Source organism: Heteronotia binoei, chromosome 18 (assembly GCF_032191835.1).
Source record: "Heteronotia binoei isolate CCM8104 ecotype False Entrance Well chromosome 18, APGP_CSIRO_Hbin_v1, whole genome shotgun sequence".
NCBI classification, from domain to species: domain Eukaryota; kingdom Metazoa; phylum Chordata; class Lepidosauria; order Squamata; family Gekkonidae; genus Heteronotia; species Heteronotia binoei.
Window position 1 is genome coordinate 5,838,557 of NC_083240.1, and position 15,078 is coordinate 5,853,634.

Genomic DNA, 15,078 nt, shown 5'->3' on the forward strand with positions numbered 1-15,078 from the left:
CACAGCCACAGAGCAGAGACTCCCCAGCTGATCTCTTTTGACATCTCCAGGCTTCAGTTTGGGCAGGAGCTCATAGGAGCAGAGCTGTGGAACCCCTAAATTTTATGGCACTTTTTCTTTCTTACATTTCCCCACCCACCCACATACTTGCTTCTGGGTTCCATTGTTCAAACCCTTGTGAGAATTTTGTTGAACTCTTAAGATTTGACAAACTTTTTAATAATTTTCCCCATTAAAAAGGGGGGGAAATAAGCAAAACGTATAAAGCAGACAGATGGAAATCTTCATCATGCCACTGTGGCCACATAGGAGAAAGTAATTTGAGAAGTATGACGGGAGTAAGGCTTTATTATGACAATTATAATTCAAGACGCATTTTAAGGTAGATGCTGAGCTGATAGAATTTAGCACACTTCCAGTGATGTCAGGGGTGCGTGGCATATGCAAACGAGTTGTGCTAATGCGTCCTAACACTTTTTCCCCCTACAAAACGACCCCCTTTTGTGTGTGAACAGCAGTTGTTTCACCTGCAGACATTCCACTGTTTTTTTGAACATGGAAGACAATGAAGGAATAGATGCTCTGGTTATATTTCTGCCTCTCCTGCAACTGCCAAAGGATACAGAATCCCTTCCACACACACAAGCATAACTTCTGAATCACCTTTAGTGGACAGCCAGCCAGCCAGCAATTTCTTAGGCTTCCCAGCTTTTTTTATTAGCCTCATATTCATTTCCCCATTAGTAGCCCCGCACAGAAACACTAAGAAAGCTGAGCTTTCCTTGACCACATTATCTCAGCACCAGGAACATATTTGCTGTTGAATTTCTGCATGCCAGAGACAGAAACATGGGTGCTAACCCATCTCCCCCACTTTACAGTACAAACAGCTCTAATCAGCCCTGTGCCCACCAGACCACGCAAAGCTCCAAGAGATAAATAGGGGGGGGGAAGGATAGATACATTAGATTGTTGCACCAACATTCAATAGAAATCCAGTGGCAGAGTAAGATAAATACAAACCTGGATCTAGTCAAGGAAGATGTTAATTACCTCTGCTAATTACTTCTGGAGAGCCAGTTTGGTGTAGGGGTTGAGTGCACACTCTTACCTGGGAGAACTGGATTTGACTCCCTACTCCTCCACATACAACTGTTAGAGTGACCTTGGGTCAGTCTTAACTCTCTCAGAGCTATTCTGCTCAAGAGCAGTTTCTGTCAGAGCCCCACCTACCTCACAGGGTATCTTTTGTGGGGAAGGAAAAGGAGACTGGAAGCTGCTCTAGGACTCCACGTGAAGGGCGGGGTATAAACCCAATCTCTCCCTCTCCTCATATCTCACAACACACCCTCCTTCACTGATCTATCTACAATCAGGAGTAGCCCTAACCAATACTCCCTCTAAGCTGTGGGGTCTTTTGAACAAAAATTCTACCTTGTGAGCTACTGGCATCAAAGTTGTGAGCTACTGCATAAATTAGTTTGCTCTGGGGTCATTTTTCCTGAGCTAAGACAAAAATGTGTGAGCCAGAGACTAAAAAACTGTGAGCTAGCTCACACTCACTCAGCTTAGAGGAAACACTGGCCCTAACCCACTCTGAATGGACTGAATTATCTCTGATTGATGACTGCTTCTATCCATCCTTTCTTTGCAATGTCTTCCTACTCTCACCTTTCTGTCGCTCACATCTTTTTAGTACAAGTATCTGACTTACGGGTGGCATCTAATGAAATGAGCTCTGGCACACGAAAGCTCACACCGGAATAAAATTAGTTCATGTTTCACCTCTGGGAAAACTTGATAAATAATAACGTTATGCAAGAGAACACGGTGCATTCAATCAGCCAACAGCAGTACCTTCAGCCAAAGACTTCGTTCAGCTCCCTTAATCTAACATGCCCTGGGTTCAGTGGTTGCCAGAATCGAAGGAGAAACTACTACAGCCAACCCTGGGACCACCAGCTGCCCATCCCTGCTCCATAAATGCGTGCGGACTGGAGAGACTCTGATGAGGTTAACGTTGACTACTCCCACTCCTGAAAACGCCAGAGATAGTAACTCAATATCCCCTTCTCTCATTATAACCGGCGCCCCCCCGCAAAAAAAAATTAACGACCCTCTGAGACCACCCCCCTTCCCCGCCCCACTGGCACCCTTACCAGCCTGGAGGACTGCTCTCTCGTCAGGTCAAGGAGGAGCCGGAACTGAAACGCCCCGGGTTTGGGGGGCTAGGGGAATACTGTTACCATAGTACTGCAGCGTGGTCTTTCTATTGGCCGCGCCCTCCGGAAGCGAAGGCGTGTCCGTTGCCTGGAGGGGCTCCCCAGCACCCCGAAACCGGAAGTGAGGAGGGCTTGGCCTGGGTAGAGCACTAACCCGTTGGTGAAGGCGAGGATGTGATTGCGGGAATCGCGGCTGTTGCTTTTGGGGGCGGAGGGCTGGAGAAGGAGGAGTAACGTGGGTAAGAGGCGGGAGCCTGGTGGGTCTGGGTTTTGGGTGAGGGGGGAAGAAGGGGTTTAATAGGCTTGGAGGGTTGGAATGGAGAAGGTACAGGGTTGGAGCTGAAGACTGAAGAGCTTCAACTGATTCTGCAGTTGCCTGAGAAAGAGCCCATAGCAGATGGAGGTGGTCCTTATTTTCCGTCCGTTGCATTTTTATCCTGCTCTTTCTCCAAGAGTGCTGCACGCTGTTTGCTATTTTCTGGTGTCTGCTCATGGAAATACCCTTGTTTTCGTTTCTCTTTCAAACGACTGCAGGGGGAGGGGACGGCGACAGTGAAAATGTTATATGTGCTAGATCCAAAACAAAGAAGGAAAAAAAAGTAATTTGTAATGATTGCAGGACTTGCTACTAGATACTACAATGATGGCTGCTCGTTTAGAATGGTTTTAAAAGGAGATTAGGTTATTTCCTGGAGAAGAAGTTTATTCATTTATATTGGTCCTAAATGAAAGCTGCATACAAGTTGCTAGGGGAGGGCAGCAATTACAGGTGTAACTGCCTGGAAAATAAAATGTCCTTTCCCTTTACTAGAAGCTTAATGAGATGTTATTTATTCAGTTATGTTTTTTATTTTCATGCTATGTAAAGAGCCTTCTGCCTATTTCCACACATTAAGCTTCTATTAAAGGGACAGGGCATCTTTGCACCTTTCTCCAGGCCTGTCAAAACCCCAGGCAACAGCTGGAGGAGACTTTGGCCTCCATGCTTGTATAGAGTAACAACAAGAATAAGCCAGGTGCTTGTGCAATTCTGACAGATGGGGTCCTTGGTGAGAAATACCTTTCTTTGAGAAACTCACTAAAGAAAGATCCAGAGGCTTTCATTCTGAAAGTGTTGTAAAGCCCCCTTAATTTTGTTTTATCGATGTAAGTTAATTACACTGTAGTCATTCTCAGGTGTCATATTGCAATCCCATAAACTATATAGAATTTTAATGTTTGTACTAGTGCAAAGTTCTTTTATGATACTTTGGCTCACTGTTGTTCTTTGAACCCACAATTCAAATCTGTTTTTCTATCTCTTTCAGAAGTCTGCTGTGATTGTGATGGGAAATGGCTTCAAGGGGGAAAATTGAGACCAGCAAGTTGAAACAGAACCTGGAAGAGCAGCTGGACAGGCTAATGCAGCAACTGCAAGATTTGGAAGAATGCAGGTGATGAGGAGCTTCTAGAAAAAGGTTGAGCTGTTGTGAAATCTTTCTTTCTGTGAAAAGCATGTGGATCAGGACAACTTTGTAATCTTCAGTTCCTTGGGCAATGGTTACATATATGTTCTTTGATATTCTGTATTTTCTCAGACCTCTGTTGAGATGATCTCACAAGTAGGATGTATGAAGCTGCCTAATGTGAAAACAGACCTCCGCTCTATCTGGGGGTTTTTGTATTTGTTATTAGATGTTTGTGATCATGTTTTTCAGCTGGGTTGGTTGCCAATGCAGCTTAAAATTCAAATGTGTTACATTATATTTAGTTAGAGCCAGTTGCTGAGATGCACAGCTCCATTTTGATTGGCAACATTTTACACAAGGAAAGAAGCATCACCAAATATTGCCTCACCTGTTGGGACTTGGTGGAATGCTGAGAAGCTGGAATTATCAGCTGCTTAGTGAGGATGGTGAGCGAGAGTCCTGGATGTTAGTCTTCTACTATCACTTTCCACTGACTACTATTGCTATTGTCTGCTGTGATTAGCAGTTGCCCTCCAGGGTCATCAGCAGCGAAAGATCTTTTCCGGCAACTTCTACCTGAGTTGAGGATTGATTCTGGTACCTTCTGTATGCAAAGCAGGGACAACTAAACTGTTATGGGGCTAGATGGACAGATGCTCTGGTTTGGTATCAGGCAGCTTTGTCTGTTTTTATCTCCAAGAAAAAGAGTTTGTAGAAGCATAGTGAATGGGAGACAGCTTGTGTAGTGGCTTCTAGGTACAATGTGAGTAACTATGCAGGGTCATAGTTTTAAGTGACTCGTGCTTTTGGCTGTCGTTCAGAGATGAATTGGATGCCGATGAGTATGAGGAGACTAAGAAGGAAACCCTGGAGCAGCTGAGTGAATTCAATGACTCTCTTAAGAAGATCATGTCTGGAAATATGACTTTAGTTGATGAACTCAGTGGGATGCAGTTGGTGAGTACTTGGCTGTTTGTGGTATGTCTAAAAACAACATATTTCACTGTGTGTGAACTCAGTTTGCCAAGTTTATTCTGGTAGAGTTTTAGGGTACTTTCACACACGCACACTGAAGAATGCACTTTGAAGCCACTTTCAACACACTTTGGCGACTGTTTGCAAGTGGATCTTGCCATTTTGCACAGTGAAATCCAGTTGCAATGTGTATGGAAAATGTGTTGTTCAGCATGTGTGGAAGTGTGTAACTCTCATAATCATGGGCATTATTGTTGGTAGCTCTGTAATTCTTTGCTTCCAGCAGTTGACCTGGGTCTTTAGGCATGTGTGTAGCTCCTTGCAATGGCTGGCACAAGCTAGTCAGTTGCACCAGATCGGTCTTGTAATAGACAGACGAACAGATACAAAATTGTCCGTTAGCTGGAGTCTGTTGTGTGGTGGTCATCTGAAAATGTAATTTAAACTTGGCATCAAAATTGCAGCTTTTCTTGCTCTTAAGAGCTTAAGCACAGCCTGGCTGGATGAAACTATCTAGTCCGGTATCCTGTTTCCCACAGTGCATGGTCAAGTGTCCCCGGAGGGCTTAAAAGCAGTGAGTGACCTGGATGGCCCAGGCTAGCCTGATCTGGTCAGATCTCAGAAGCTAAGCAGGGATGGCCCTGGTTAGTATGTGGAGGGGAAACCGCCAAGGAAGACCAGAGTCGGTACACAGAAGCAGGCAGTGGCAAATCATCTCCGTTCATGTGCCCTGATCTAGGTAGCCCAAACTAGCCAGATCTCATCCGATCTCAGAAGCTAAGCAAGGCTGGCCCCGCCTCGTTAGTACTGGGATGGGAGACCACCAAGGAAGTCCAGGGTTGCAACACCAGCTAGTCAATGGAAAAACCACTTCTGAACATCTCTTACTTTGCAAACCTTACGGGGTTCCTGTAATTCAGCTGCAACGTGACAGCACTCACCACCGCCACAGAGGTCAAGATGCCTCCCCCCTATTTTATTTCCAGCACCTGTATTCAGAAGTATATTATCTCTGAGCATGGAAGTTCCATGATTCTGCATTTAACTTAGATGTGGGGAAAGGCACTAGAAAGATGCCTAGGAGTTTTCTGGGGCAGGTTAGTGGTGCAAGTTGCAAGCAGTGTTCCCTCTAAGCTGCAATCTTGTGAGCAAAAATTCTGCTTTGTGAGCTACTGCCATTAAAGTTGTGAGCTACTCCATAAATTAGTGTGCTCTGGGGGCATCCTTCCTGAACTAAGACAAAAATGTGTGAGCTGGAGGCTAAAAATCTGTGAGCTAGGTCACGCTAACTCAGCTTAGAGGGAATACTGGTTGCAAGTCTTGGTGGCAGAAATGTCCTTTGATACTTTGATTTCATGGTTCAGGAGCTGAAGGTTCCAGTTTGGTTGCTCTTGAAGTTAAAGAGCTTCAGCAGCAGAGTCCTTCCTTGCTGGCAACAAAGAGACAGTTCAGAAGCTGAGCGCCCCCAGCTAGTTGTGTTTGCTAAGAAGCCTGAGACTCTGCCTTAAGAAGGGACAGCAGCTGTTGGTGTTCACTGTAAACCGTGCCTGTTGGTTTCGATGTTCTCTTCCAGGCCATCCAAGCAGCCATCAGTCAAGCCTTTAAAACCCCAGAAATCATTCGAATGTTTGCCAAGAAACAGCCTGGGCAATTGCGGACAAAATTGGCTGAGGTAAAGCTATATTTTCATTTTTTAAAAAAATATATATGAATTTGGGATTACAAAGCAACCCCTTCCCCCGCCCCGTGACGGGCAGAATACATTTTGCAAATGTACACAACTTGCGACGTGGTCAGCTTGCAGAATTCAGCTGTACTTGGTGGTCTTCTGGAGCCACAGTGGTGCACTGAACTGACGCCCCCTTTGCCCATCCAGCTCTTTCAGCTTCATCAGATGTAATTTCCAGTTGCAGAGCAGAGCTGGCTTTATCTGTACAGGCCTGGTTTTCAACTAATTCTTAAACACAGCTCATTCTGAGCGACGGCTGAAGGATTGGGCAAGATTGGCTCTCTGCCCACAGGGTAGCAGAGTCTTTTGCTTAGCTGAGCCCTTCCTTTGAGTATTTCAGCTGCTCGTTCCCTCTTGTGGCTTGGCTTTCAAAAGAAATATATATTTTTTAAAAAGTGTGCGGAAGGCAGGGATTTTTTTGTAGCAGGAACCCCTTTGCATATTAGGCCACAAACCCCTGAAGGAGCCAATCCTCCAAGAGCTTACAGGGCTTTTCTTACAGGACATACTGTAAGCTCCAGGAGGATTGGCTACGTCAAGGGAGTGCGGCCTAATATGCAAAGGAGTTCCTGCTACAAAAAAAGCCCTGGTGGAAGGGATTTTTAGACTAGGAGCCAAGAAGGAAATCAAGTGGACCGATGGAACAAACCAGAGCACCAGTGGCTACCTAGCCCTGCTGCATAAGAATAAGCTTCAGGTGGGTAACTGTGTTGGTCTAGTACGCAAGCAAGATTGAAGTCCTGTAGCATCATATCGGAATAAGGTGCTAGAGGATTCATTGAACCCTTTAGAATGGCCAGGAGTTTAATTATTCTTCAAAAATCCATTCCAGATTTAACGCTGAGGCTCCAAAGAAGTTGTGATTTCTGTTCAGCATCCAGTTGTCTCAGGGAAATGAACAACCCATTAAAAAGTAGCAATCCAGGAACAGAATAGCATGTCTTGTACTTCTATTGCCTTGTAGCTTAGAGACCACCAGGCTGTGATCCAGGAGATCCTGGGTTCAGTTCTTGCCTCTGCCACAAACTCGCTAGGTGGCCTTAGACAAGCTGCTATCAGCCTCAGTCTTCCCTTCCAGATCTGCAATACGGACATAATAACATTGGCCTACCTTACAGGGCTGTTATAAGTATTAAACTGGGAATTAACAAATACAGTAAGACAGTGTGTTGGAAGTACTTTGAAAACCAACAGTGCCATGTATGTGTTCGATGCTATCACATTTCCTGTGTAGGGTAAAAATAATTCAAGGGTCACACAGGGGAACGGGCACCTTTTTTTCTTTTTCGGCTGTACTGTAGCTCACTAGAGCATCTTTCGTCAGAGCGGCCCTGCTGGAGCAGACCAAGGTGCACTTAGGTTGACAAAGTAGTTTCCCATAGTGATTAATCAGATGCCCTGGAGGTAGCTTTCCCGACCCCCAGGTGGGAGCTGGAGATCTCTCAGTATGATAGCTGATTCCCTGATGACATAGATCAAAGAATGGCTGCTTTTGAGAGTGGGCTGTATGGCACTTGCTGAGGACCCTCCCCAAGACCCCCTCCTGGCTCCACCCCCAAAATCTCCAGCTGTTTCCCAACCCGGAGCTGGCTCCCCTACCTGGAAGGCCCACCAGCTGAGGCATGGAGGCCAGATCTCCTCCTGATTCCTTTCCCCTCCACAAATGGCAGTGATAATTGTGGCAGCGAGTTCTACAGGTAAACAATAAATTATTTATTTTATTTATTTATTTTATTCTATGACTTATATCCCGCCCTTCCCATAAAATGGCTCAGGGCGGCTCACAACAAATGATAAAACAATAAACAAAGTGCAAAATTATTACAATTAAAAAGTCAAAGCATTTAAAAACCATAAAATCTTAACATTAAAACTATACCGTATATTTCACTAAGGTCTGATAAGCTACATTAATCTAGTCAGGCGTAGGCTAGCCGGAAGAGGCTTGTCTTACAGGCCCTGCGGAACTGAGTAAGATCCCGCAGGGCCCTCACCTCTTCCGGCAGCTGGTTCCACCATGTGGGGGCCATTGTGGAAAAGGCCCTGTCTCTGGTTGTCTTGAGACGGACTTCTTTGGGCCCGGGGATGGTGAGAAGGTTTTGCGTCCCAGACCTCAGTACTCTCTGGGGAACGTGTGGGGAGAGACGGTCCTTCAGGTAGGCAGGTCCCAGGCCATATAGGGCTTTAAAGGTAATGACCAGCACCTTGTACCGGACCCGGTATATTATTGGAAGCCAGTGCAGAGCCCGAAGACCCGGCCGAATGTGCCCCCACCTTGGGAGGCCCAATAACAGCCGGGCCGCGGCATTCTGCACCAGCTGCAATTTCCGGGTCCGGCACAGGGGCAGCCCCATGTAGAGGGCATTGCAGTAATCCAACCTCGAGGTGACCGTAGCATGGATCACTGTTGCTAGGTCGTCGCGGTCCAGGAAGGGGGCCAACTGCCTTGCCCGCCTAAGATGAAAAAACGCGGACTTGGCAGTGGTTGCTATCTGAGCCTCCATCTTTAGGGACGGCTCCAGTAGCACCCCCAGGCTTTTGACCCTGTCCGCCGCCATCAGCGGCGCACCGTCAAAAGCTGGTAGGGGGATTTCCCCCCCTGGACCACAACGGCCCAAACAAAGGACCTCTGTCTTCGCAGGATTCAGTCTTAGTCCACTCAGTCTGAGCCACTCAGCCACGGCCTGTAGTGCCCGGTCCAGATTTAGCTTGATTTCTCTCAGGGGTGGAGGGTTGTACGGATGATTGAGCTCCAAACATTTGATAGCCAAAGCGGTTTTTTTGTCAAAATTACATTGGAGGTATCCTTCATTCATATCCCCAAACATTTATGTTTAGAGCAGCTAAAAGGATATACAAATCACTCTTTTATCTCCGCCTGGATCACTGCACTGGGGAATTCTGAGGGCAGGTAACTGTAGTTGTGATTCTGCTGCAGCAGAAGCAACTGAATGATCCAATGGCAGAATTGCCCTCTTCCCATGGAAGCAGAGTGGAAGGAGGTGAACAGTAATTCATACAGAGACAACAGGCACACTCCTTTCTGGATTGGTAGTTTGGCCTTATAGAACCTGTTTTAGTAGTTGATTTCTCCTGATATGGAGCAGTTTAGGAATTATTGCCGCAAACGGTGCAGAACCCTCTGCATTGAATGTGGAATTCTCTGTTTCTTCCCATACAGATGGACAGAGATCTGATAGTTGGCAAGCTGGAGCAGGACCTTTACACCCAGCAGAAAGTAGAAATCCTGACTGCTCTCCGGAAGCTGGGAGAGAAGGTACTGATAGCCTGTCCCTTCCTACTGTGGAATGAACGCACATGCATGCTCCCTTTTCCTTTTTATTGCAGTATTTAAAAGGTAATTCTCAGATCCTCACGGTTGTACAGAAAATCCTGCTTCCCTGTTCTTTTTGTTGTTTGTTTTTTAAAAACTGCCTCCTAGCACCAGTGAAGTCCAGTCTCAGAACTGTTAAAGCCCTTTTAAAAATGTGTTTATAGCTGACTGCATTTCTGTTCATTTGCAGGTCTGTTTTTTCAGGATAAATACGGTAGAAGTAGCAGTACAAAGCTTGATTCCGGTGGCACCTTTAAGCAGGGCCCTTTTTTTTGCAGCAGGAACTCCTTTGCATATTAGGCCACACCCTCCTGGAGCTTACAGTAGGCCCTGTAAGAAGAGCCCTGTAAGCTCTTAGAGGATTGGCTACATCACAGGGTGTGGCCTAATATGCAAAGGAGTTCCTGCTTCAAAAATAAGACCAGCAAGCTTAGTTGGTCTTCAAGGTGCCACCAGAGTGAACCTTTGTTGTGCTGCTTCAGACCTACACGGCTGCCCACCTGGATCTACTGCAGAAGTAGTTTGTATGGCTGACTCTTTTCTGTTTTTCTCTTTCTTTTAGTTGACTCCTGATGATGAGGCTTTCCTCTCAACCAACGCGGGAGCTACTCTGAGCCAATTTGAAAGAGTCTCCAGTGACCTGGGTAAGCCCCCCCCCCCCAGGTGTTTGACTATCTAGTCATCTGGTGGGAACAAAGGACACCTCGTAGACTTCAACCCTCCCGCCTGTCAAGCTTCTTGATTTCGATGGCAGGGTTTGGAGGCATGTATGGGATCCAGGTGGTGTGCATGTCCTTCAGCCGCTTCCTCTATGTAACAGGCATAAAGCTCTGCTCAACTATCATACAGAACTGCGCATATGTTGCTTGACTTTGATCGAATAGTTGAGTGATGTGAAGTTTAAAAGTTGATAGCTGTAACTTAGCCATTCAAGAGAGTCTGCAAAAAAGTTACCGGCCCACATTTTTCTCCTAGCCATCCTGCCCTAGCAAATCTGTTAGCCATTTGTAACCTGGTAATAGCTGGAAAATCAGACAGAAGCTCTTCCAGTTCGCTGCATGGTCAGCTGACCTTTTGACTCACTCCAAGCTGTTGGGCCAAGGGGTCATCTGCAAGCTCAGTTTGCCATTTTTTGCCAGATCTAGTGTGGGAGAAGCTTTTGTGACCTCTGGAATTTAAAAAAAAAACCCAAGAGGCTTTCTTTTGCAAACCCAGAAGTCTCCAGCAATGCTCAATCAGGTTTTGGGGAGGGGCTGTGGATCAGCGGTGGGGCATCTGCTTGGCATGCAGAAGATACCAGGTTCAGACTCCTACATCTCCAGTTAAAAGGTCCAGGCAGGAGGTGATGGGAAAGACCTCAGCCTGAGACCCTGGAGAGCTGCTGCCAATCTGAGTAGATAAGATTGACCTTGATGGACTGAGGGTCTGATTCAGTGTTAGGCAGCTTCGTATGTGTTTTGTACGAACTCATAATATGATTCTGCACTGCAAATGCACTGTCCTGTCCCATCCTATCCATGCAATGTCATGAGTCATGAAAGAAAATGTATACTTTATTTCTAAAATGACAGACATGGATTGTATCATGGTAATTGGCTTTCAGCCTTAGGTAGGTCCACATATAAAGTGTACAATTTCCCTTCTCTTATGAATACAGGCACTCACCTTTTGAGCTTCCTATGTAATTTTGCAGCGACTCCTCTGGAACTCAGACCCTATCAAGTGTATACTTGGTGTCAGTCCCAGGTTCGCTTCTGCATAATGTATGGAGTGGACCTTGAACTCAGCTGTTGGCCAGGCCTGTTTTGCAGAGGCTCCAAATGAGGAGAGAGAGGTTGAGTTTTAGATCAGGTACTGAGAAGCAAGCCTTGATCCGGGTAGCCCAGGCTAGCTTGATCTTGTCACATCTGGGGAGCTAAGCAGGGTGGGCCCTGGTCAGCGTTCAGAAGGAAGGGAGACCACCAAGGAAGACCAGGCAATGGCAAACCACCTCTGAGCATCTCTCACCTTAACCTCTATAAAAAAGGTAAAGGTAGTCCCTTGTGCAAGCACCAGTCGTTTCCGACTCTGGGGTGACGTTGCTTTCACAACGTTTTCACGGCAGACTTTTTACGGGGTGTTCTGCCATTTCCTTCCCCAGCCATCTACACTTTCCTCCCCAGCAAGCTGGGTACTCATTTTACCGACCTCGGAAGGATGGAAGGCTGAGTCAACCTCGAGCTGGCTACCTGAACCAGCTTCCGCTGGGATCGAACTCAGGTCGTGAGCAGAGGGCTCCGACTGCAGTACTGCAGCTTTGCCACTCTGTGCCACGGGGCTCTTCTTAACCTCTATAGATCTCCCCATAAGTCAGCTATGTCTTTATGGGGGAAAACAACAGCAAATCAAGAAGCAAAGTAACTGTTAGAAGCAGGTGATGATGGGACGAATGCAAGGTTTAATGTTTGTTTCTCATTTCACTGCAGGATCAGGAGACAAAGTCTTCGCTCTGGCAAGTTTGGAGGTAGAAAAATCGAAGCATTAAAGGATGCTTCGGAGAGCAGCTTCAGTTTCCTGCAATCGATTATCTTAGGATTGTTGTTGTTGTTTTTTACACTACGTTGTATTTGTGAATTTCTTACAAACTCTTTGTAACGCTGTTTCTCTCAACAAGAAGCAAAAAGTTTTCCGAGTGCTCTTTGCGTATTCAGCAGCTTGGCTTAAAAGATAAAACCTTCCAAGTGGTACATTTTAAACAAGGGGGGGGGGGGAAACTAACAATGGTTATCTTTTCAATGGAAGCAACTTCTTTTTGTCCATGTCTTTTGAAACATAAGTTTCTCTTAGTAAAACATTTCTCTCGGGGGTGTGGGGGGGGATGGTGGCAGAATGTGGCACCCCCTCCTCCTTGGCTAGCCGATGTCCCTACACAACCGCCTTGGGTTTGTGGCTTGCCAGAAATTATTTGTTTTCCTGCAGTCCTTTCTGTTTCTTTATTTTTAAAAGGTGGGGGGAGTGAAACTCAATATCAAATGTAGGAGTTTCCCTGAAACAGCATCTGTCTGAAAGCCGAGATTGTGTGCCAGCCAACAGTTCTTCTGCTGTGGCTATGAATGGGAGCCATTGTCTCGGAAAGAGCTTGATTGGCAAACAAAAGCCGCCCAGTTGGGAATCTTCTGCAGCAATTTAACTTTTCTGTGTCAGAACAACAGGGAAGCGTTCCCAAACAGCCGCGAGAGGCCCCATCTGTAGCCGCCTTTGGGAGCCGGGAGTGTCATCGACTGCGAGAATGGCCATTCTTCTCTCCCTGTGTTTCTGGGGCAGCGTGTAATAACTTCCTCCCTGGTCAAAAGAAACAAATAAACAGAGGGGGCCCCCTCGCTGCAGGCTTGGTCCCATCCTTTTCTAAATTGGGGGTGGGTGGGTCAGACTTGGGAGCTGCTTTATCTTGTCAGCACGAGACTGCCTGTCAGCCTCCAGGCAACAGCGTTGGCCGGCTTTGGTGTCTGGAGCTGTACAGCCCTAAGATGGCCTCATGGCTTTTTTGGGTGGGGATTGTAGCCACAAGAGGAGATCTGGCCAGGGCCCGGCCTCTTCAGTTTCTTCATGAACATGTGAAGCTGCCTCATCCTGAACCAGACCCCCCCCTGGGTCCATCAAAGTCAGTATTGTCTACTCAGACTGGCAGCAGCTCTCCAGGGTCTCCGGCTGAAGTCATTCATGTCCCTTATCACCAGATCCTTGAGTTGGAGATGCCAGGAATCAAACCTGGAACCTTCACTATACCAAACAGGTGCTCTGCCACTGAGCCACAATGCCCGCAGGTGACCCTGTCCCTAAGCACCATCGCACTGTAACAGATGCTCGTGTGGAGGAAAAAAATTCCTGCTCTGTTACGAATCAACTGAATTCCTGTAGCTGGAGAGGAAGCTGCCCACTTCAGCAAAGAAACCAAACACTGGGAAGCAGGCGTGGTTCTAGCAGTGCACCGCACCTTAGGCTAGGCTGTGAGCCACATGAGTCCTGATTCACACACTGAAGTTTCATGCTCTGGACTGCTTAATTCCATAGCCAGCAAGTGATGGGGTTTCCAAGAAGACATCTGGAGGTTCAGAAATTGACTGCTGCTCTAAATGTCATCTGAAAAAGCTGACACGCTCTCTCGTGCCCACTTGTGAATGTATAACATTTGATTGTTGCTCATTGTGAAGGTATATGGACTATTTTAATTAAATATAAAACTTCTTTGTCTTGCCCTGTCTAACTTCTCTTGTTACCAGCCCTGTCTAACCTTCCTTTGGCTTTGAAAAGCGAATTGGCTGTGTTGACATCTTGGTTGCCAACACAGGGATATGTCACTTAACTCTCTTGCAGCTCAGTGGAAGAACCTCCGCTTGGCAGAAGGTCCCAAGTTTGATCCACACCATCTCCAGTTAAACAGATTAGGTGGTAGGCGATGTGAGAGTCCTCTACCTGAAACCCTGGAGAGCAGCTACCAGTTGGAGTAGACAATACTGACCTTGATGAACTAATTCAATATAACAAAACAAAGTTTGATTCCAGTGGCACCAACGTTTTGTCTCGAGGTATGAGCTTTCATGTGCATGCGCACTTCTTCGGACACAATGAAATGGGAATTACCAGTCCATACGTATAGGTAGAAGCTGAGCAGTAAATTAGCGCACAGCATAATGAAGGTGATTCAAGAATAACAAACTTGGTCTACATGGTCACCATTTGGGTTCAATTAAAGGGGGGGAACGTAGTGTCAAGTCAACTTTTATTACGATCTGAGATCAGAACTTGGAATCAAAGTCATCAGCAAACATTCACGTTGGTTCCATATCTCACATTAATTAAATACACTAAACATAAAATGCAATACTGGGTTAAAATATTAAGACAAGGGTTGTATGGTTCTGTCTAATTAAACATATCCGAGGGGACTCAGTGAAGGAAATAAATATGTCTAAATTGGGCATTGATGTATCCTTAATTGTGGAATGCTGAGGATTATCTTAGAGGATTTCCATGTCTATGTATCTGAGGAAGTGTGTGTGCACATGAAAGTTCATACCTCTAATAAAACTTTGTTGATCTTAAAGGTGCCTCCCTGGACTCAAACTTTGTTCTGCTTCAGGCCAACACGGTGACCCACCTGAATCTGGTTTGATCCAAGGCAGCTTTACGTGTGCCATGTGTCTATCTGTGGTTTCCCTTATGAACTTTGCTGTATAGTCATTTGAGAAGCTGTTTTCTGTCTGGTTTACAGAGTTAGCACAAAGCCTATATTCTCTTTTCTTGGCTTGCAGACAGGCGTGAGCTGCCAAAACAGTGCTGGTTACACCACACTGCAGTGTTGCTATATAGCAAGACTCTCTCTCCCTTATT

The 15,078-nt window shown here is 46.1% G+C and overlaps 1 protein-coding gene across 1 annotated transcript; it reads left to right on the plus strand.

Annotated features, from left to right (window-relative positions):
- The first annotated feature begins 3,513 nt into the window (after positions 1 to 3,513).
- LZIC (leucine zipper and CTNNBIP1 domain containing) lies at positions 3,514 to 12,449 on the plus strand. Its single transcript, XM_060258703.1, has 6 exons — positions 3,514 to 3,655; positions 4,492 to 4,627; positions 6,219 to 6,317; positions 9,556 to 9,651; positions 10,271 to 10,352; positions 12,174 to 12,449. Exons 1-6 carry the CDS (start codon positions 3,555 to 3,557, stop codon positions 12,230 to 12,232), a joined length of 573 nt encoding a protein of 190 aa, XP_060114686.1. The 5' UTR covers positions 3,514 to 3,554; the 3' UTR covers positions 12,233 to 12,449.
- The last annotated feature ends 2,629 nt before the right edge of the window (positions 12,450 to 15,078 follow it).

Bases quoted from the DNA above. Each gene is read 5' to 3' on its own strand.
- LZIC (XM_060258703.1), top strand. From the start codon at position 3,555: ATGGCTTCAAGGGGGAAAATTGAGACCAGCAAGTTGAAACAGAACCTG. The intron at 3,656-4,491 runs GTGATGAGGAGC...GCTGTCGTTCAG, and splicing joins CAAGATTTGGAAGAATGCAG to AGATGAATTGGATGCCGATG. The intron at 9,652-10,270 runs GTACTGATAGCC...TCTTTCTTTTAG, and splicing joins TCCGGAAGCTGGGAGAGAAG to TTGACTCCTGATGATGAGGC.